Source organism: Trachymyrmex cornetzi, unplaced genomic scaffold (genome assembly GCF_001594075.2).
Source record: "Trachymyrmex cornetzi isolate Tcor2-1 unplaced genomic scaffold, Tcor1.1 scaffold122, whole genome shotgun sequence".
Taxonomy (NCBI): domain Eukaryota; kingdom Metazoa; phylum Arthropoda; class Insecta; order Hymenoptera; family Formicidae; genus Trachymyrmex; species Trachymyrmex cornetzi.
In genome coordinates, this window is record NW_017295784.1 from 261,552 (window position 1) to 284,679 (window position 23,128).

General features: G+C 28.5%; 1 protein-coding gene across 1 annotated transcript in view; it reads left to right on the forward strand.

The window, feature by feature from the left end:
* The first annotated feature begins 1,081 nt into the window (after positions 1-1,081).
* Positions 1,082-23,128, forward strand: part of Adcy2 (adenylate cyclase type 2 Ac76E) — a 40,881-nt gene continuing 18,834 nt past the window's right edge. Inside the window, exons 1-2 of the mRNA XM_018520651.1 lie at positions 1,082-1,766; positions 22,081-22,247. Coding sequence (XP_018376153.1) covers positions 1,754-1,766; positions 22,081-22,247 — 180 coding nt within the window. The 5' untranslated portion in view covers positions 1,082-1,753. The remainder of the gene's footprint in view (positions 1,767-22,080; positions 22,248-23,128) is intronic.

Genomic DNA, 23,128 nt, shown 5'->3' on the forward strand with positions numbered 1-23,128 from the left:
CTGTCTTTACTTTGTCTAATAAAATAAATCAAATCGCTTAGTATTATAACATTAATAGATTTTGTTTATATGTATAAGAAAAAATGTAAGAAAAAGATTCGAAAATTTTATAATTATAATTTTCCTTTTTTAACATGTAAGTTCCATATGCTAAAATATTATGATTTAATATGCTTGAGAGAAGTTATTATTGTAATATTATTATGTAAATTGCTATATATATAATCTGGAAACACGGTAGTGTCTCGGCGCTAAGAAAAGCGAAGCGCTATTACTATATCGCAAAATGAGAAAAGTAATAACATGATGACATTTAATTATCTGACAGAGGATTAATAGATAAATATAATTGGTTTGCATTTTGATTGCGAACACTAGATATTACAAGTGGAAATATTTGTCTTATTTTTCAGTTTGTATACGTTTTTAGACGTATCATTTATTAAAAAGTTTTTAAAAAAGACATTTCAGGGCTTTCTTTTTAATTACCTATGTCAATTTATAATTTATAAATACCACAGCAAATTATTTATTACAATTTGTACGTAAAATAAAAAACATATTCTTTATTTGTACATTTGTCATGATAGTATATGTAATAATAATAATATTAATATATAATGGTACCGTATATATGCAGTTATTTTTCATCAAATCTTTATATAATTGAAAATATGAAAAATTCTTGAAAATATTACGAGATATGAAAATTTTTTTCCTCAGGATTTTGTAAGAAAAAAATACATTGTAAAATTGTCTCATTGTTTAAATTTGTTTCAGAGCAACTACGACAACCCGATCGATACAATGAAGTTTTTCTGTGCATATTATAATTAATTACAAATTAATTTCAAATTTGGCGGTTATAAAAATAAAAAGGATTACGTCAAAGTCTCGCAAACGTGCGAGAACGCCTCGAAATTACGAACAATCTCTCGACGATTATGCCTGGATTAAAGCGTCACGAATGACACGAGCTTTCGCGCAGCTTACAACGGAGTTACTGCGAAGGGATTGTAGGGAAGCGTCTCGGTGATCCCGACGTGGGAATTCGGCCACCAGTTGCAAGCTTCGCGGCTGCGAAAGCGGTTGGACGGAAAGTCTGTGAAAAATCTCAGATTGAAGGATCTTAATAAAAGGTCCCTCTTCCCTAAAAATGATACGCATATAATATGTAAATCAAGTTTCGATCGCATTTAAGTTACAGTAACGATTTTAATTCTTGAATCTACTGAAAATTAATTCGTGATTGATTTACGGTGAAGCAAGAGCTCAATTCTGCGACCAGCGATATTATTTCTCGAATCGAGTTGATATCTGCGAATGTTTTTTGCCGAACCTTCTCACAAAAAAAAGACAATACAAGGGAAGTAGATTGAGAACAAATAAACAATTAATAATGAAACCGTCGAACGGAGCTGCGCACCTGTCAGCGATAATTGTGAAAATTCGCGTATTTAAAATTTAATTGGATTCGACATCGGGGGGTAAATATTTACACGCGTGTATTGGATTCGTCTGTGATCTGCTCCGGATTCAATATGCGCGGGGACGAATAGCGCGAAATCGAATCGCTTTACTGGATGGTAAATTTTGGAGATTTGAGAACGTTGTACGATGCGGAACGAATAAACATGTCGCGAAGAAGGTGAAGTGCACAAGAAAAGCGACGTCGTGCCATCGATGATACTCGACCCGTAGGAGGAAAGCAATTTCGATTGAGGCCAAGCCTGAGCAAATCTCATCCGTGAACATGGAGGAAGAAGGTAATTTTTTTAAAGAAAAGAAACTAATTACGAAAAGTTTTGTGTTAAAATTGTAGGAAATAACAAATAGTTCCTGAGACGTAATAAATATAATTATTTACTTTCAAAATTAGATTATAACTTAAATGATTATATATTATTAAATTTTATAGAGAAATACCCATGGTGAAAAATTTTCATATATTTTTTGGAATGTCTATTTAAATTTGAGAATTTTGAATAATTTAAAAATTGGAATAATTTTATAATAACTGTAAAAATTTCGTATAATTTTATACGAATTAGAACGCTTTCCAGAAGTGCTTAAAAAAGTCTACTTTTTATAATTGTTTTTCGTAATTTTGTTGAATTCAACTGATATATAATATTAAAATTACGATTCGCAGTATGTTTTATGCGATATTCGGATTTTGTTACATAATTATTTAAATATCACTAATATATAATAATAATAATAATAATGTCATTTAAAGTACATTATGATATTTAAAATTAAATATAATATTCTAATGTATGAAGATACAGACAACACTACAGAAGACATTACTGTATTAAATTTGAATTTATGTGACATTTAAAAGCGGATATAGATTTGTTACATATCTGCGTATAGCATATTATCGTCGTATATCAGATGGGGATTGTTGCATCGTTGCGTATCAAAATTTTATACAAATTAAAATACAATGATGTATGTGCATCACTGAATTAACATAATACGCAAATACTCAACAAGTCTGCTTAAAAAGAGTTATTTATCTATAATATATCGCAAATCGTAATTTTAATACTAATATTTCCTAAAATGATAAAATATTAAAATTTTTTATAAAATAGTACATGTGAAATTATAATTGTCATAATATTCATAAATTTATATGAGTCGAGAACAATTTGCGTGATATACAATATAAATAAACATTGTATTGTTATGACAGAAGCAATTTTTTGAAAATATGGAATTACAATGAAAAAGTGCTTTTATTATATGATATGACAGCTTATACGAAATACATCAATCTTGCCATTATAAATGAGATTTGAAAATATAAATATGATGGTGCATGCAAATATTAAAAAATTATGATCTTCACATTATGTTTATGAAAAAAATAAAAACTTTATTTTAAAAAATTGTTTATTAAAAATAAAAAATATGTTAAAACATTTTAGGTGGTTCTAGAAATTATCTGAAAATTTATAATGTTTATAGAAATCAATTTATTGAACATCGCAAAATTTACACAATTGCGAAATATTCAACCAGCTGTTTAAAAAATTATAGAAACTGTTTGTTGAATTTCGTTTTCATTTTAGATCCTCGGATTTATAGTATGAACTTCTCTCTGTCTCTAAACGCAAGGTCTGGTAACTGTAACTTTATTAAGTAATATTATAAACATGAATATATAATATTGAAAAAACTCCTTTTGGAGTTTTTTTAGGAAAAATTTATGTAATTTTAATAATTTTTCTATAATTTTATATAATTCGAAATTAAATTTTGGTACTTCGAACATTAAAAATATCAAAATTGACAATAGCTTCATTTAACAAAACTTAAAACAAAAATTTTTTATAATATTATAATATATATTTATAATAAATATAATATCTTCTAAATATATACACTGTAAATATTATGAATAAATTTGTTTTAGGTCTCAGATAAAGCCTTTGCCGGTTTTATGTTACATTTAAATATGTTAATGCATTATCATAAGAAGCGCTTTTTTATTATAAGTGCTTTGCAAAACGTTTCTCGTCTCAAAAACGTTCTCGCATAATTTTATGCGCTTTCGCTATTCCGCGTGCAAGACTGCGCGGATGTATTCATTTTAATAAATTCACATTTTAATAAGTACTCGTTTTTAAAATAAATTTATACAAGTATCGGTATACGTTACATAAACCGTAGAAAAATGTAATAGCAAAGAGAATTTGTTTAAATGTACCGCATAGGACTGCATTTAATTCTCGCGACTCTTTGATCCGGATATTTTTTCTCTTCTTTTCTTTTTCCTCTTGTTTTGCGAGATATTCCGCGAGAAACGAATGAGCGAGTGTAAATTCCGTGGATTTAGAGCGCACCTGTATTCGCGATTGCGAGCTGGTATTATGCCGCATCGATGTTTTGCGACATGTGAAATCCGGTCCACCGTCTTCTTGCGCGTATTTCATAATCACATCACTGCGCTGTATCGTCTTCCAAGCTTCATAATAGCAATTCTCGAGGAAACAAGACCGCTTTAGCTCGTGTGTTGCCCTCGTCAAGCGAGTATTTCCCAGCATTACTATTATATTGGCATAAAAGGCATCTTTAATGGAGAAAAAAGTACTTATATTACGTTTCTTTATTTGTCATCGAGTTACATCTCACTTTTTCATCATAACAGGAACGATATTAATTAATTTTTCTTGAAACTAATTTGCATAAAAGCTTTTCACGCTCCATGTCTCTAGGAAGTAGGTACACCGAGAGTAAAAATAGTTGCAATTACTACAATTTAATTATAACTTGTAGTCATGAATTTTTGTGCAAAGTATATACTTTTTGGATAGATATAAATATAATTATTATTATTGCTAATTTACATTATAAAGTAATAATTATAAAAATAAAGCTTTTAATCTAATTTTTTTGCAATTAGTCACCTATACCGAACACTTTTCTCTCAGTATATTTGTATTCATATTTATCAAGAAAGAAAGCGATATATACTATAAAATATACACTCACAAAAAAGAGAATATAACAGATGCACTTGATATGTTTGATTTTAATACATAAATTAATTATAATTAATGTATATTATTTAATTATAATAATTATAATTAATATTATATTATTTTAAATTGTTTTATATTACATATCTACATATAAAATGATATAAATCTATATAATCGAATACTTTTTTATTCCATAGATATTCCACATATATATCTAAACAATTAATTTTTATCTTGCTAGATAAAAATCTAGGAATAGCTGAATGCAAAGTTTTTTTTCTTATACATATAGCTGCAAAAATTAATTTGTATCTCTTTGCGCATGATATGAACTTTCAGGGGACATCGTAGTTTCGCACATTCCTTGTTGCTAATTTTGTCATCGCACGGTAATAAAATGACTCGAAGATCGGAGCCAAGTTCCAAATTCTCGAGCGGCATGGTTTATTTTGATCCTTCGCTCGGTCAATTATTAATCGTGTACACGGAAATAATAGCGGGATATCGGCGTACGTTTACGCAAGTCCTGATTGTTACAAACGGGTTACGAGCGCGACGTCATATCGTACACACTTGTGAAAATACGTAATTCCGAAAGCCGCCAAGCGATCACATTCGCGCGTATATATGTGAAGCCGAAACATAACAGCAGTAGTAGTAACAGCAGCTTCCATTAAATGCAGGCTTTACGGTTCAAACACGAAGCGAATGCTTCTGTACGGATAAAGCGTTTTATACGCGACTTAATCCTTTCATTACTTGTCTCTATTTCCGTACTTGTACGGCATTTACGATAGTAATCGTAATGAAGATGTTAATGCTAACAGTACCGTTGTAACATTCCGGAAATTGACGATATTATTCTATATTATTGTAGATTTTTATTTAACGAGGAAAAAATTAATTATGTATACATATATTATGTGGAATATTTACTGATAAAAAAATTATTCTGCTAGACTTTTATTGCTATTATTGTATTATTTTAATATTGATAATGCCATTAAGGGTGAACATTTTTTATCAATAACTTACTGATACCGCTGTAATTACATTGAAGGTAGAAAATAAAATTACTTTATAATTTGAAGCAACAGTTATATATAGGCAGAGCACCCACGTAAAATATAATAAAGCTATTAGGGATGAACTATTTACGAATCAACAGATGAGTGGAATTGAATGAGAATTTAATGAGAAGATCACTGAAAATCCGATTGGCGTAACGAATTACTAGTTTTACCTCGTTGCTTTCAGCACGTACTTTAACGATCGTATTACATTTAATGATTTTCCGCGAGTTTGATTTCGATGTAAAACGACGCAGCGGTGTAAACTCGCTATAAATTCTAAAATGAAAAACATAGAATTCTGAAATGTCGAGATAGCACGACTGTAAACATCGTATTGCTTTAGCGTACCGAAAATATCACGTCGCACATTACAAGAACTCGTTTCCGCTGCTCTCCAACTTGCGTCAAATTCAAAATTTCACGTATGATAAATATTAAATAACTTTGAATTACAAATATCAAATCGTTATTAAGGCTGTCAGAATAGCAATAAAGTGGCGTATCTTCCTTTGTGTGTTCTTCATGTGTTACAGGAGAATATGTTATCAGTTTTATATTTTTCTCTCTTTTTTTAGTAAACCACGAGATTTCTATGACATTCAAATAAAATAATGCAACTGTTTTTAATTTCAGTGCTTTATGGAAGATGATTATGTAAAAAAATTAAAGTTGTTATTCGAGATACAGACAGATTACTTTGTACGAAAAGTACAGCGCAAATAGAAAATCGCAAACTTGAAACAATATACAGAGAGCTCATAACTTTGTGAATCATTGCCTAAATTTCTGTAAACTTCTTTGAATTTGTTCTTTTATATTTATTTTGGCTACATTATTATTTCTGTAGAGAATCAAACATAGAACTCCAGAATACTTTTTTTTACTTTTTATGAACCGGAACACAATATAACTAAAACATGAAATAACATTATTGATTTTATTTATTTTAAATAACAATAATAATATTAATTATAAGATAAAAATTTATTATATTATTTAATGACAATTTGTCGGTTTAATATAATGTATAAGAGAAATATTGTAAAGTACTTGTCCCCAATGTTAAGATTTTATGTTACAAAAATTGAATCCTAATACGTACAGAGCGATACAAACTTCGAGAAGAGAGAAAAGTTTCAACAACTTAAGTAAACTCAAAGAAAAACTTGTAACTACAAAAATTTAATACCGTACTGAAAAGCTTTCGTATAATCAGGAATATTCCACAAATTAACTCCTTTGTTCCGCTCTGAATATTGAAAAAAATATTACTGATATTGTCGCAGCAATTTTGCAAAATTATGTTTCATGTTATTTTTTGTTTTATTTTAGTCAAATTTGAATTTACATTGTATTCTGTTAATTGTACCGCATCGAAATTGCTTGCATAAGTGATAATGTCACCGGCTGATGAAACTCACAGCTCGCCGGTCCGTGTTTCCAAGGAGATTTTGCGAATGTAACACCGAACTCGATTCGAAACCATGATAGACGCTGACGCCTGATCGGTGAGGCCTGTCGATACCAGTAGCCCTCGCCACTTCGTGTCAATTCTAGCGATCTCTTACGATCGAAACATCCCTTGACCAATATAATCGACCAGCTACCCGATAAACTACCGATCCTCTCATCTTTCTTTAATAGGTTTCTTGCAATGAACTTTATCTATTTTTTTCGTACTTATTATTTAATTATATTAAACTATTATATATTTTTATTCGAATTATTTAAGTAAAATTAATATCAGTTTTACCTCTTAAAGGATATATGATTTACACAACTTACATTTTTCTAATAAGTTTAGAATAATTATATTATTAAAAAAACAATAATTTGATGTTTAGAAATTGGACAGGTCGAAAAAAATTATTATTAAATCATGATTACTTAATTATAACAAAATTTTTGCAAGAATAGGATGCATTAAGAGTCAATAAATTACTGTAGTAGTAAGGGAATACTAAAGTAATAATGCAAGATATTTATCACTTGTGGAATTGCTAAGTAATTTTTATTTTCATTTTATTTTTATTTTATTTAAAGTAATTTATACGAACATCTTTCCTTCATTCCAAATCAAGATTTTAAAGCATGTAATTTTTTTTATCAATCAAAACAGCGCTCTGACAGAACATTGTAGGATAGCCGAATGCGTATCTTGAAGAGACATGTAGGTAATTGCATAGTAAAGGCTTTCAGCCGAAAGCCCAAAGCATAACCTGCACAATGGAGAACGCGTTGCAACAGAGAACTCGTATCGCTAGGGATTCGCTGGAAAAAAAGGGAAAAAAAATAGAGCAGCTGCATACCATGCGCGTAGCCATTTTTATCTTATATTCCGGGCCAGCTCTCTCCAAGGAGACATTCCCAGATGTAGCGAAAGTACTATAAAAAAAGTATATATATGTTTGAAATCCCTTACGTATAGTAAATGTGTATATCGCGTACACTACTCGATGAATTCGATACGTTTCGCTATATGTATCTTGACTTTATTTTGTATATTGAAAAAAATTTTGGTTGAAAATGAACAAACTAGAAGATTCTAATCATATCAATCAGAATTCTGTTATATCAACTAGAATTATAATAGGTTCAACCAGAAAATTCTATAATCTATCAATTTTCAATCCAGAATTTCAGTTAATGCAGACTTTTTTCTCACAATATGTTAATTAAATTATACATTGTTTTGCAAAATAATAATTTATAAATAAAATTAAATAATTTTGTTAATAATTAAAATTATTACTTAATATACGAATGCAACTGTACGTAAAAAATGAATGTACAGCAGTTTATATAATCTTTTATGAACATAACTGAAACATTTAATAGATATAACGTGGGTGAGGTTTATAAAATTAATTTTTTACATTTTTCCGATCCCTTAATTAAGTAAGTCTGCTTCTGTGGTCAACAAAAAGAAAATTTATATTTTTAGTTTTTTCTATATCCAAAATATTTCAAATATTTCTAATTCCGTGTTCTATATATTCTACATTTTTTCCTGTATTCTGCAGTTTTTATTTTGTATTATATATTTTGTGTTTTTTAATTCTACATTCTTTTTCCTATTTTGTGTATCCAATTTGTTAAATTTATAACGTAATAATTTCCGCTTTGTATTAAATTGCGCTTATAATAAAGTACCAGCTTATTTACGGAAGAATTCCTTTGCAATATCAAAATGATGTTTGAAGCATGCAATATCGAGAACTAATAGTAAAACCTCCTATCCAACGTGCCTATAAACCATACTTAACGAACACGATGTATTTACTCTAACAGGTTTATTCAGCAAAATTACATAGAATACTATCACGCTTGCAAAACAATATTTGCTATGGTTTGTAACACATAAATTGTTACAAGGTATAAAATCAAGTATTTGTATAGAATAATACATGAAATATAATATAAGAATGTTACATTGAAAGTAATGTGATATGATTATGTTTCACGCAAAACAAATGCAGGTATTAATTGTCACATTTTTTAAGTGATTATATGATACTATACAGTAAATGGCACAAATTTTAACGATATCAATTGTTGAGATATTTGCAGAATATTTGTAAAGTTTATTGTGTATTTAATAATGCACTGAAAAAAAATCTTAATTTCAAAAAAATATCTCTTTGCTCATATTCAAAAAATTATTTCTTTGGATTAATGAAAATTTCTTTAAAAATAAGATATTGTACTTTCAAAGAAATAAGATATTGTATACTCAAAGAAATTTTCGTTGATTCAAAGAAATAATTTTTTTTAATACGAGCAGAGATATTTCTTTGAAATTAAGATTTTTTTTCAGTGTGCTTTATATGAAATGGAGTTACACTAAAAAAAAAATATTTTAATAATGCAGAAAGAATTCGTTTTGAGTTATTATATGAATAATAGTTAGTTACAAGTGGCGTTAATATTTAAATACTATTAATGTTTGACGACATAATGAGATATTAATTATAAATGAAATAGATATACTGTTGTCGTTGTTGATGTATTCTAGTTTTTATACAGAATTATTATTTCTCTATTTTTTATTCTATTTTACTGGGTTTTTTATAAAAATAAAATTTCGAGTAGAAAAATAAAGGAGTAGAAACATTCACAGGATACGAATCGTTTGATGACAATACGTTAAACATTGATAGTGTCGTGTAAATATTATCGAACACCGACAATGTGATCTTCTCTTTGACGTCGCACATCTTGGCTCTTTCACACGATCGATTAATCGTAAAAAGATAGCAATTGTATTTTTTAAGAAAAAGAAACCGTATTAGAATTGTAATAAGATCATTTCAGTAATTGTAAAGTAATGAATTTTCTTCAATTTAGATTTTTCACTTTTTTTTATTTGGAATATCATTAAAAGAATTTTATAATGAAAGAAAATTATTAAAAAATTTTATGCAATAAACATTCATCATATTTTATTACGTTTTATAGAACAAAAATATATTCACGACTCTAGTATAATTTAAAAAAAAATTAAACTTAAACATCTCAAAGTATACAAGATAAGTTGACAAAAATTTTCCTGCGTTTTTGTTACCTGCTAATTTATGTAAAATATGTCGACGTACAATTTTCTTTTAAAAAATAATATGTCTTTACGGAGAATAAGTAATTATATGTAAACGTAATCGTGCTATTTTATTCTTTTGGTTTGATGAGGGTAGCTGTCCTCTTAAATGACAACAGGAGTTAAGTCTATTCCTCTGAAAAGTAAAATTAACAGTCTCTGCATATTTAGCATAAATCAGTTGATTACAAAAAGACAAATTAGAAAGTTTTTATTAACTGATTTTATGTTACATTAACATTATTTTGAAAAATCATTTTCGTTTGGAATATATATAGTTGCAAAACTGTAACTAATAATGCAATTATATGTATATCGAAAGTATATAAAAAGTATCGAAAATTCTAACAATTGAAAGATTATGAACATATGAATTTTCGATTAAATGTGAATTCTGATGCAAGACTGTACTATCAACGCTAGTCAATCACGAGAAATTGACGAATCGAGGATGAACTTTTAGTGAATGAACTTGAACTGAATTAACAACAATTGAAATTGACCTCGTAGTAACGAATGAGCATTTACCAATTCCTCGATCAGCGATATGCCTAAATGAAACGTTCGTAACAAAACAAATATATGTTATTACAATTTTGTAAACAACTATAATACGTTTGCCATTACATAGAAACAAGTTTGATAATAAATAGGATGGATTATTACTAATTGATGTGAAGATGTTTTTATTAATTATTACATTAATTTCTTCTTTTCATTTTTTTAGTTTTGTGCCATTTATAATAATCGCACAATTTAAAAAGATATTAATTATTAATTTCTCACTTATTAAAAACATTAAATTTGTTTTAATAATTTTCTTTGTACACTCTTGTATATCATCTTTTTTGTCCCTTTAAATAAAGCATAAAGTCTCGTTTACAAAATTTATAATAAAATACATTTTCAAATCTACAATTTTACATAAAAAACGATCTTATATTAATATATATTAATTAATAATTACAAATTCATTTAGATATATTTTGTTTATTGATATACAGAGTGTCCGGAAAATCTCCCGCAACTTCGGAAAATGATTCAGGACTAAAAAAAGAAGGGAAAAAAAGCTATAAATCGTTTCTAAGTTATAACCACGTTTATGTTAAGAAAATTGTAATTTATTTTTCATAATCACAATCATAATTTATTTTGTAGTGTTTTAGCATAAATAACTATAACATTTCAGATTATTTTAGCGTTATCCAGGATGCACCACGAGGAGGCATAGTCGCTTAGCATCTCTTTTTTTATATTTAAAAGTTTTTTTACTTTACTATAAGGATGCCAAGCAAACAATGCTCCAGGTGGTGCATCCTGGATAACGCCAAAATAGTCCAAATGTAGTTATTTATGTTAAAACACTATGAAAAAAATTATATTAATTGTAATTATGAAAAATAAATTACAATTTCTTTAACATAAAAGTGGTTGTATCTTGGAAACGACTTATTTCTGGACCTATATTTATAGAGCTCTTTTTACTTCTTTTTGGTTCCGAATTACTTCCCGAAGTATTGCGGGCGATTTTCCGGACACCATGTATATTTTATACATTAGATATGCCGAAATTTCTTTCTTGCATGAAAACGCGAAAAAAAACGGAAGTAAAACGCGGTAGAAAGTTTTTCTTCGCAGTCTCAGTCGGTCCAGTGTTTTATTCACTTGCAAAATGGTCCATTCTGTAAAACTGCAGCTAATGTGATCTGGTTAAATCGATAGACATCATCTCATTCTCAATACGGACCTTAATTGAGATAAAAACAAGCATCAATGAGTTATGTTTGCTTCGAAACACTTTGGTGACAACAGAAACTCATTCAAACAGAACAAAACACCGAGCTAATTAAATCACAACTCGAACAGGAAGTAATCTTCGTAGCTTCAGATTATGGAAGTATAAAGTATTATGAAGTTTTGATAATCTAAAAGCAATAAATTGGTTTGAAACAAAAATATAAAATATAAAATCTTTTATTGTAAATTTTGATTCATCAAAAACTTTTCAAAATTTTTTGTCATGTTTTACGGAATGTCCTTCTAACCGAGATTGAAAATAGTTCACGCTGACCGGCCAGAGCTGTTGGGAACACTGTCTGCGTATCCTCTTCAATAGCCGTAAACGTTTGCACTTTGCGCGTTTTCCGGATTCAACCTACTATCGGTTTCCGCTAACTGCAGTGTGTGATTCCAGTTGGCAATAGGATATAGTTACATATAGGAAATATGTAGCTACGCATACATATTCGTACGAACAGCTGGAACTCTTAACTCATAATAGAAATTGATATTACGCAGAACTAATATCAGAGAGAGAGAGATATTTAGTCAAACTAATTTTAGTTAAATAATATTAAATGAATGATTAGTTAACTGTTTTATTTGTATTTGTTTAACAATGGGAGAAATGTTCTTAAATATAATGCGTTCCTTTATAAACAATGACATACATTTAGAAAAAAATTAGTATAAGTACAAATGTTCAGTACGCAAGATCCGTTAAAAAGCATCTGAACTAGATATACGTAATTAATAATTAAAATATCAAGAACACGTCATTATAACAAGCGTTCTTGATATTTTAATTATTATGACAGCAGAACCGGTACGTGCGGATTTAGAGACAAGTTAGTTTAAAACTTTGGTTTCCACCGTCAGAAGATTATAAAACTAGTAGCAATATCTGAGAGTAACGAATTTGTATTAAGTTTTAATTGTTTCAAGGTAAATTGGTAAAATAGCTAATGACATATTGATTTGCTAAGAATAATATATAAAGACAATCCTGTAGGACTTCTCAGGAGTGCGTACTTCACGATAACGCATCCGCTCACTTGTTCCAATTCTTCCAACATTTTTTGGCCAGAATAAAAACGAAATATTACGAGGCCAGCTGCTTCCATGTTCACCGAACATAGCGTTGATTTTTTGTTCCCAAGGCTGAAAAAATTTTAAAGCAGCACAGATTTGATGATGTTTAATTTAAAATTATTAAACAAAATTCGATGAAGATATTTATAAATATTCCAAAAAATGATTTTAAAGTGTTTTACACAATGGCAGATACTATCGATTAACAATAAGTATATTGTTATATAAGAAATTTTTTTTCTGAAGAATAGTAAACTCCAAATCCAATAAGACTTATAGTTTGTATTTAGTCATAGCAGTCCAGATACTTTTTAAACAAATCTCATAAAATTATAATAAAAGGTATATTAAATTTTTCATTTTTTTTTAGTTTTTAATTTTCCTTTCTTTTTTTATCTATTCCTAATTTGCATTCTAATACCGTTCGTATAATTATTTTCTCCTGTTTTAAACCTGTTTCGTTAATGACGATTAAATTTACAATAAATATATGTAAATTTAATCATTATCTGTTTTAGTATTAACGAAGACATTAATTAATAATTTGTTACACATTTCACTATACCAAATAATATCATTACAGCTAATCTGTTTAGTCACTTTATATGATCCGAAGATTATCACTTATTTAGATATAACGATGCAAATTTGCAGATAACAGCGTGTATATATTCTAATATCAAGTATAACAATCAAGTGATTACTGTTGTAGTTTAATGATATTGCCAAGTTAATGATACCACATGATATCACACGATATTTTGTGTTGAAAGCTTTCGCTTCCCTTGAACAGCTAATACTGGTTTAATGCATCACCATGGGAACACATGAAACGGAACGACGCATGAAAGCGAACAAAAATTGATTTCCTCTAATGTTTTCCCGCTATACTTTAGTTTGACTTTTTTTAGGTATATCAGTTGTGTATATTTTCTTTAATCACATTGAGGAAAGTAAAAATATTTTATTTCTGTAATGTTGTCGATAAATAGAGACAGCATTGTACTCTCTTCTCGACCATGAATCTTTCCGCATGTTACTTCACCGGTTGTAATTTATAGTACAAGCAAAACTTTGACAAAGAAATACTCTGTGTGCTATCGAAGAAAAATACATTTGTATATTTGAAGTAAACAAGAAAAGCATTCACGAAATAAAATATAAAATTATCTTATCATATCACAGCTACACTGTAAAAAATAAAATGATTATTTCAACTTATAGTCGTACAGTGGATTTTCTGAGTCATGCAAAAATATTAAAATTAACACAAAAATGTTAATTTTAACATTTTTACATGTTCAAAAAGTCCACTATCTTTAGTTAAAATTAACATTTTATTTTTTACAGTGTATATTTTCATATTATTTAATGCAAGTATCGACAAATAAAAAGCATTTCAAATAGCACAACGTGAAAATTCGGCAATCGGTTTATCAATGTTTTGAATGTAAAGCCTATATTGGAAAATTGACAGAGGGATAGCCAGCGTTAATTTATTCAATTTAAAATCGAGTCAATCACGTCTGACTGGTGTTATTGCTAAAGCGACGTATATAATCCAATACAGATTGATTTACAAACACGCGTAATGCGGAGGAGATTAACGCGTTGTCAAGGGGAGATTACGCCAGTCATGTAAATACAGCGGTAATTCCAAACGAGGATTCCCTGCGCGGAATAATAACGCGTCCCGACGCCGACTGCCAACCCAATGACACACTTCACGTGTACAATTAAATACAAAATCGGCCAGTAACCATGCGGTTGCAACCGTTATCGAACAGGCGCGATAATTAACTCGAGGCTGCCAGCCAACGTGTTGCAATTATTGCTTTTACGGCAGAGAATTGGCGTGACCAGGAAACATCGTATCTGATATATAAGCACCTTGCGAAACGTACGTTTTCCACGTAAACCCATCCCGCGACATCGGTATGCACCGCACAATCGGTATCTTCTAGCGAAGCGCAATTGTTGCATCGCCACGGTCGATGCGTCGTGCCCGATTACGTGCAATTACACATTCCGTCCCGTACATACGGAATTCGGAAATAGCGGCGTATTGGATGTCGCTGTTGTTTTCCTTCATGAAAATTCATTGTAGATTCTAAGCCCTGTGTTTCTATTTCATTAGTTGAGAAATGGAATTAATTGTAAATAAATAAATTTAGAAAGAAGAGAATTGTACCAACTACAATATTTATTTATTCACAACGTTTTTGGGGATTAAATAAAGTAATTTATATTTTTCGGAAGTCATGAAAATAAACGGTTTATATTTTTTAGAAATCGTGTGTGGAATGAATTCTTTCTCTTCTCTCCCCCTCTCTTTATTTTCCTTCCAGCTCTTTTTTCTCTTTTTCTTTCGGGAAGAAAATCCGTAAATATGAAGTTTCTTCAATATTGATTGAAAATATCTTCATTGCCTCAACAAGAATTTTTATTTATTATTATAAAAAAACATTGTGAGCATATATGTCCCTTCGATTCCGTAGATGTATAGAGATAAATAACAATGATACACGTGCGTGACATACAGTCAACGAGAGTGCGTTGTTCAATGAGAGTATCATTTGTTCACGTCACCGCGTGCAATTGTTGCAAATAAAACAGTAAGCAATAAAATGGCAAATAACCCATTGTTTGTCATGGTTCCGTTATTTTCTCTTTCTGAAATGTGATATAATATATCTAAATTTTTGAACAAATGAAATAAAAAATGTGCATAAATCTTTATTGCGTACAAAGGAAAAAATTTAATTAAAATAATAAACATGTTTCATGCGTGTATACATACAAACATTAATAATATTTAAACATTATTTGAATAAAATTACGTAATTAAAATATATATATTTTCAACGTCAAAATAATGCAAGTATTGTTTATATAAGATATGTTTCTTAATAATTTATTAATGCTGATTTGATTATCATGATTAATATCGTTTCCGTCTATTCTTTTGTCTTATTCAGCTTGATGTAATTCTCACTTTTACATTTGCCTTATTATATTCTTTTTCTAAAATTAAGATTTTTAAGGTAAGTAATTAGAATGCTGTAATATAGAAGTTCGGAGCATCATTTTTTGAGCGTATAACAGCATTAGCATATATCCTACGTAGCATGGCGTTTGCAAAGCACTCAGAAAGCGCTTCTGTCACTTGCATGCAAGCGTTTTCTGTGCAACGTACGTAGGATATAAGTAATGAAATTTAATATACATATAAATAATATTCTTTCATGTTACATTTTTTTCACGTATAAATGGAATGGAATGTTCATTAATCTTGTTTCATGATCATGAAAAGAGACCATTTTATAGAAAAAAGAGTTATATTAGATTCACTGTGGAATGTAAAAATATATTGCAGCTGAATTCTTTCTAAATTTGTGTTACGGACAATTTAAATAAACTAATACACTTGAATATACTGATAGATTATTCTCATCACACGTTAAGCGGTATGTAAATTAGGCAAGAACGATGTAGAAAAAATTCTTTGCATTATCAATTTGTGTTAAAAATGTAAAAACAGGGGAAACAAGCTGTAACTAGTATTAGCCAGACATCCCAGCGCAGCGTTTATTTTCCATTTGCATACATAAAATCCAAATGTAGTCAGTCGACCGTTAGCAAGCAATTCTTAATTGCATCATGCGGTGAAAGCTTGGCCAACTTACCAGAAAACGAAAAACATTAGAATTTAATTTCTCTCTTAGGAATGAAAAATAAAGAAATTCAATCGCAAATTAATAAATGCGTAATAAACACATTTTTACTTGCATAATATATGTAGACTTTATAAAATAACAAAAAAAAATTAAATAAATAAGAGAAAAAGAGATCGACAAATATTACAGAAAATATTAAAGAAATAAATATTAAAGAAAAATAAAGAAAGTTATTTAAAAAATTTATTAAAAAACTTTTAAAAATATAATAATACAGCAAAAGATTAATGTCGCTATTAAGATTATCAATAAAAATAAAGAGACGATTGATTCTTTTGCAATTTACAATCTCCATTGTGCGTTATAAATATATTGTACATTTCGACACTACACTATTGAATTCGCTTACTGCGATGCGGAGAATCCAGTGGAAAGCGTGGTAACGTGAAACTATTATAGTGTGATGTGTAAAGCTCAATAATTGTTGAATCGGCACAATCGTGAAACTTCGAGACCTGTGGTTTGTAAGCAACCCAAAGACTAGGTGGTGACAAAGCGTATTTCTGGTTTGGAGTGACGCTTCGCAATCTGCAATTTGTAGACATCGCGCCAGTTGCACTAAGTTTCTTAAGATAATATTAATATTAATAGTTACAACAATAAAATTGAACAGCATTATTTGAGACTAAAGATTTACGAACTTCGCAGTCTTCTTCCCTTGTCGATACATTTCCGAACTTGTTTATTACAAGAGTAACATTAGTGTGGATTGCTAGTATTGAAAGAACTGAGACAACACGAAGAAAAATTGACAGCTTTACGTTTATTTTAGCAGAAATATTATTTGTATTGAAAGTATGGGAGTATATGTATAATGGCAGTTTTACCCGCAGCTTTTCCAAAAATATAAAAGATAATTTTTACATTTTTATAATGTGAATATATTTTATATAATTAATAACCTGCGAGCAAAAGATACTGAAAACTCCATGAACGCAAAGAAACAAATCAATTATTTTCCCTTTCTCTTTCTATTTGAAAAAAATTCTTCTCAATTTATCTAATTACTGTATATGATTTGTCACAACAAATTATACATTATATTTCATAAGAAGTTGCGACGATCTTTGTCAAAAAAGAAAAAAGAGAAATATGTACAAATGTATATATGAAAATCCATTCTTATAAAATATCATGTAATATCCATTTTACAAGGAATGTACAACCGTAAATGGGTTAGAAAATGATAGTATATATTGTTTATAATAATTGCATGCAGTCTATGAAAAGTTTTGAAATAAAAATAGTATAAAATAAAGAACATATCAGAAAAATGTTTCAAACATTTTTTTGTTTGAAGTGCGATCCTTTACAATCAATACGTTCTGCTTTCATTTTCAACTTTTACATCGTCTTTTTTTCATAATTGTATTCAGTTCATCGGTTAGCTTGAATTTCTGGAACATGCGGAATGGTTTAAAAAATATCGTAATGTCACTCCGTTCTTTCTCTTTATTTTATCTCCCTTTAATTATTTTTTGTTTTTGAAACTAAATTTGCAGTTGAATGATCAAAAATTCGATATTCCAGAAATTTGAACCGGTGACGTTTGTGATTGTTTAACTAAAGATGATTACAAAAGAGAAATATTATATTCGATGCAAAGATTGAAAACAGGACCACAACAGTATATTGATTGTAAAGGATCCTATTTTAAATAAAAAAATGTTTAAAGTATTTTTTACATCATGTTCTTGATTTTACTTTTTTATCTTTTTTTTATCTTTTTTGTCTTGAAACTTATGAATCGCATTGTGTATACTATTAGGTACGTTATATTTATAGTTATACTGTATAATAGACTTTTACGAAACTTATTAATTTATTAGAAATTAGCGATAAAAAAAAATGTAAATGAAAACCTGAGCATCATTAATTATATGCGTAGCATAATTCATTTTATTCTTTTTATATTATGTTTATTATGTATTGTCGTTATCTCATTTATAGTTGATCACAATAGCAGACATGTAATATTACGTTACTTGCAATATTATCATGAGTTTCACGTATTGCGAATTACAGAAACAACGCGATGGAGATACACACGCAGTAATAGAATGAAATCATGATGATTTTGAGCGTATTCACTTTGACAAGGTGTCTAATTGCATGCTTTCATACAAACAGCGAACGTCAACATAAAAGAGCAGCAGCTAATTAGAATCATCGACGACGTTTCCCTTGTCTTCTATTGAACTATTAGTTGTGATCGCGTGTCTGAACGCGGTTTGTTTCATTAGCAGATTAGGTTGATTCGTTTAGTCACCGACGCGACGACAATTTCTATCAATTAAGTTAATGTACTTGCAGAGTTGCGTACCTCGATCACGCAAAACGAGAGCTGCGCCTTTTTATTTAACAAACATTTACTACAACAGTGGTGAATAGTCAAATAATTGATTAAACTATTTACCAAAATCGATAAACTATAAAAAATAGTAAAATTATTGTAACAAAAACCAATTAAAAATTGCAGTTATATAGGCTTGTATGTAGAATGCGTTCATAACGATGTTAGATTTAACACATAGTTCATATTACATGTAGAATTTCAAAAATAAAAGTGCGTATTTATATATAAAAGAGCGTTTTGTATATAAATCATAATGTTTTAAACCAGATAAAAATAAAATAAACAATGTTCTATTTACTATTACGTTTAATGAATTAATTAATGAATTATTATTTAATGAATTATATATTTTTTTAAATTGATGTATTTCCTTGATACCTTTCTTATTATTTTTTAAAATAAATTATTAATATTAATATAATATCTATAAGTTCATAAATATTGTTTAAATATATTATAATAAAAATGTAAATCCTGACATTTTAATAATTAAAATTTTTTGCCATTTACATTTTGTTATACTGATCGATATTATAGATTGACACGCTCTATATGTAACTTTTCAAAATATTTTCCCTTCTCACGCATATCATTCACACATATCAAATTCGTATCGGCACGAATCGATAGGACGTTATCACGAAACAACCTTGAGAGTCATGAAGTCTTGTGAATAATTTTGACTTAATCAATGTTTTTCTTTTGTCTTAAAATGAGATAAAATCTACCGGCTGGAATACACTATAAAATAAAAATATATTAAACTTTTTAATAAGAGTGATAAAAGGCGAAATGCTTTATGAGAAATATAGTAAAGCAATTCAATTTGCTCTTATAACTTGACACGCACTCCTTTTATCATGCAAAGTTGCGCAAACGTAATATTCATATTGTAATATGCATTATTATTTCATAATAAGATCTTGTCACTATTATTATTAAATTAATATATAAAAAATAACATATAAATATTATAATAAAAATTAATGTATAATAAATAATGTATTAAAAAATTTGGCAATGTATTTGGCCAATGTTTATTAAAATACGCAATAATAGATAAAAACATTTTTTAAATTGCATCGCGATTTCCAAAAAATATATTAAGATAATTGATTCTATTTTTACATTTATATTTTATTTTCTTTGGTTTAAGATTAGGCAAAACTTTACGTACCTCAATCTTTATATGATATAAAGATTATTCTATTTTCATCTACAATTTTTATTTTTACCTTCTTCATATTTAGATATAAGAATTTATATGTTTAATTGGTTTAATTAAATTTTTGTTTATTTCAACTTTGCACTATATATGGATATCTATTAATCCTTTTTCTGTTTACTCTTTAAAAATTCTTCCTGATAAATTTTTATTTTATGGACGCTATATATCGTCCATTATCGGCAAAATAAAAAAAAGATTGAATATTAAAACATGTATCCAGGAAATTGCTACAGTATACCTTGAGCAACGTTAATGTCGGCAATATTTAAACATTAAAAACTCATATTCAGAATGTTCTTAATAAGAAGAAGTTTAATAAAATCGTTATTTCTCAAAAACACGTTTCGTAATAATAAAAATCTGTATAATTAAAAAAATATTACTTTCTATTAAAACATTTAATATAATAAGTAAATTTCAAGTCTAAAAATTTAATATTTTAATGTGAATTTTACATAAAAATTGTCCCTCTCTAAGTCATTTTCTTCTTACTTCTTAAAACCAAGCAGCTTTTATGCACAATATTTTCCCTAATAATGCGTTCCTTCGAAGATATTCGAGGAGATAATTTCACTTTGTGCGCACAAGCGCGCATATATGTACACAATTGTATAGTAAATATAAATATAATTATCATTAACATAAGTGTCTTACATATTTAGACATACACAACTTACTGTATTCTATAAGAATATAGATCGAAATAATATATTGGGAGACAAACTACATGCATAAAGATGTAAACAAAAAATATAATTTTTGTAACTGTAGAGTATACATAAATTTTTTTATAATTTATAACATAAATTTTATTATTATTTATAAAAAATAATTTTATTATTATTACATAATTAATAGCTGTACTTTATCCTATTCAATACCGTACTTAACAGTAATAAGATACTGATAGAATAATTGAACAGTTGGACAACACGTATGCTGCGTGTATAACTACCATGAATTTGTTCGCGTTCAGATTATTAATTAAACCTTCCTATGACTGAAGTGCCCACAATGCAACATCATACATATTTAGTTACGGTCCTACGCATTACGACATCAAAGCCCTTTTCAAACAGAAATCAGAATGTATTAAATTAGTAATTCCCCGTTAGATTGTGTCGGAAATATAGTATCAGCATTTATTACTATGTTGTATACACACTGCAAATAAACAGTATGCCTTAAGCTATCAATGTTGTAATGTTAATTAATACTTGCAATGTATTTCTGTTACATTTATGCAAAAGCAAATATAAAGATTAAAGATATTCATTAAAAGATTATTTATTTAAAGATATTCATTATCAAAATTAAAAACGGAATAAAGAGTTTATATAAATAATTCAATTTGTTATTACTGAAATAGTTATTTTGCGCATATACAATTATATACATATACATTTATAATATAATTATTAAACATTTTATACATATATTCTTTTTTAATAAATTCAGATAGTGAATCTACGTGTTATTTAGAACTAACAGAATATAATATTAAATATAAAGTATTTAAAATCATATGCATCTCATGCAGTCTTCATTCATCTTTCTGTCTATTTGATATCTTCTCGCAATATAACGACCAAATATTACATTGAAATATACAAGGTATATTAAATTCCTTGAATTGTTCTCCAACAATTGCTTCACACACACGTTACTTTCACACACGCGATATATGAATGTGACAAAGTTAAACTGCAACAATGCTTTTTTCAGAAAGCCTCGGTGATACTACTGGCGACGATGCTGGCGTTAAGGAACTTCAAGAACTACGCGATAAGTACGAAGGGAAGTTGACGGCGTCTCTCTACACAGGAACACTCAGCATTGCCGCTGTCGCCTCGTTGATCGCTCTAGGTGCTCTCTGCTTCACCGATTATCATGTAAATATCATAATTTTACTAATTTAAATTAAAAGTATTATACATTTTTTTCATATTAATCAAATAATAATTTATTGTCACTTTAAAGTAAAAAAATGACTTAAAAATGATTTTTTGTTGTATTAATCTTGTTTACCCAAAATGTTTAGAATAAAAATCCTCTCTTTTTTTTCTTCGTATTTTCGTACCTTTATCTTCTTATTTCTTGCTAAGCTATGTTTCATTCTCATTTAATCACTATTCTCAAGAATCAATGTTCATTAGCAAGATGTTCAAGTTTCCCTAAGTTGAAGCATTATATTACTCCTCGAGGAGCAGACGTTAGGAGATGATGTTCCAAGCTGTAATTAATTTTCAATTAAAACTCCAATACTGCTTTGTAATGGATCGATATTGGTACAAGGTGATTCTCGAAAGTGTGCATATTCTTCATAAACCTTTCCTAAAATTGAACTACAGAGGATTTGTTAACTGAGCCAAGAATTAATATTGATATTGGAGGTGCAAAGAGCCAATAGGCAACACACGGAAGCTGTTCAAACCGATAGATTCACGAAGAATGTATATAACATCATGCTCTAAGATTGGATTTGAGAATGGACAATGTGATTTTTTTGCGCCAGCTATTTGTAGGACATGCGAGAAAATTGATAACGTGATTTATCTTAGATCGAAGATTTCTTCTCGTATCTTATCAACATTAAAAGATGAAATAGAAATAAAATCAGTCATCGATTTTATTTTAAGATCTAGAGAGAGAGAAAGTGAGAGAGAGAGAGAGAGAAAGTTGAATAAAATTATAAAATAAGAACAATAGATCCTGACAGTATTTACGAAAAAAGTTTTGATAAAATATGACATTCGTTACGTTTATTTGATTT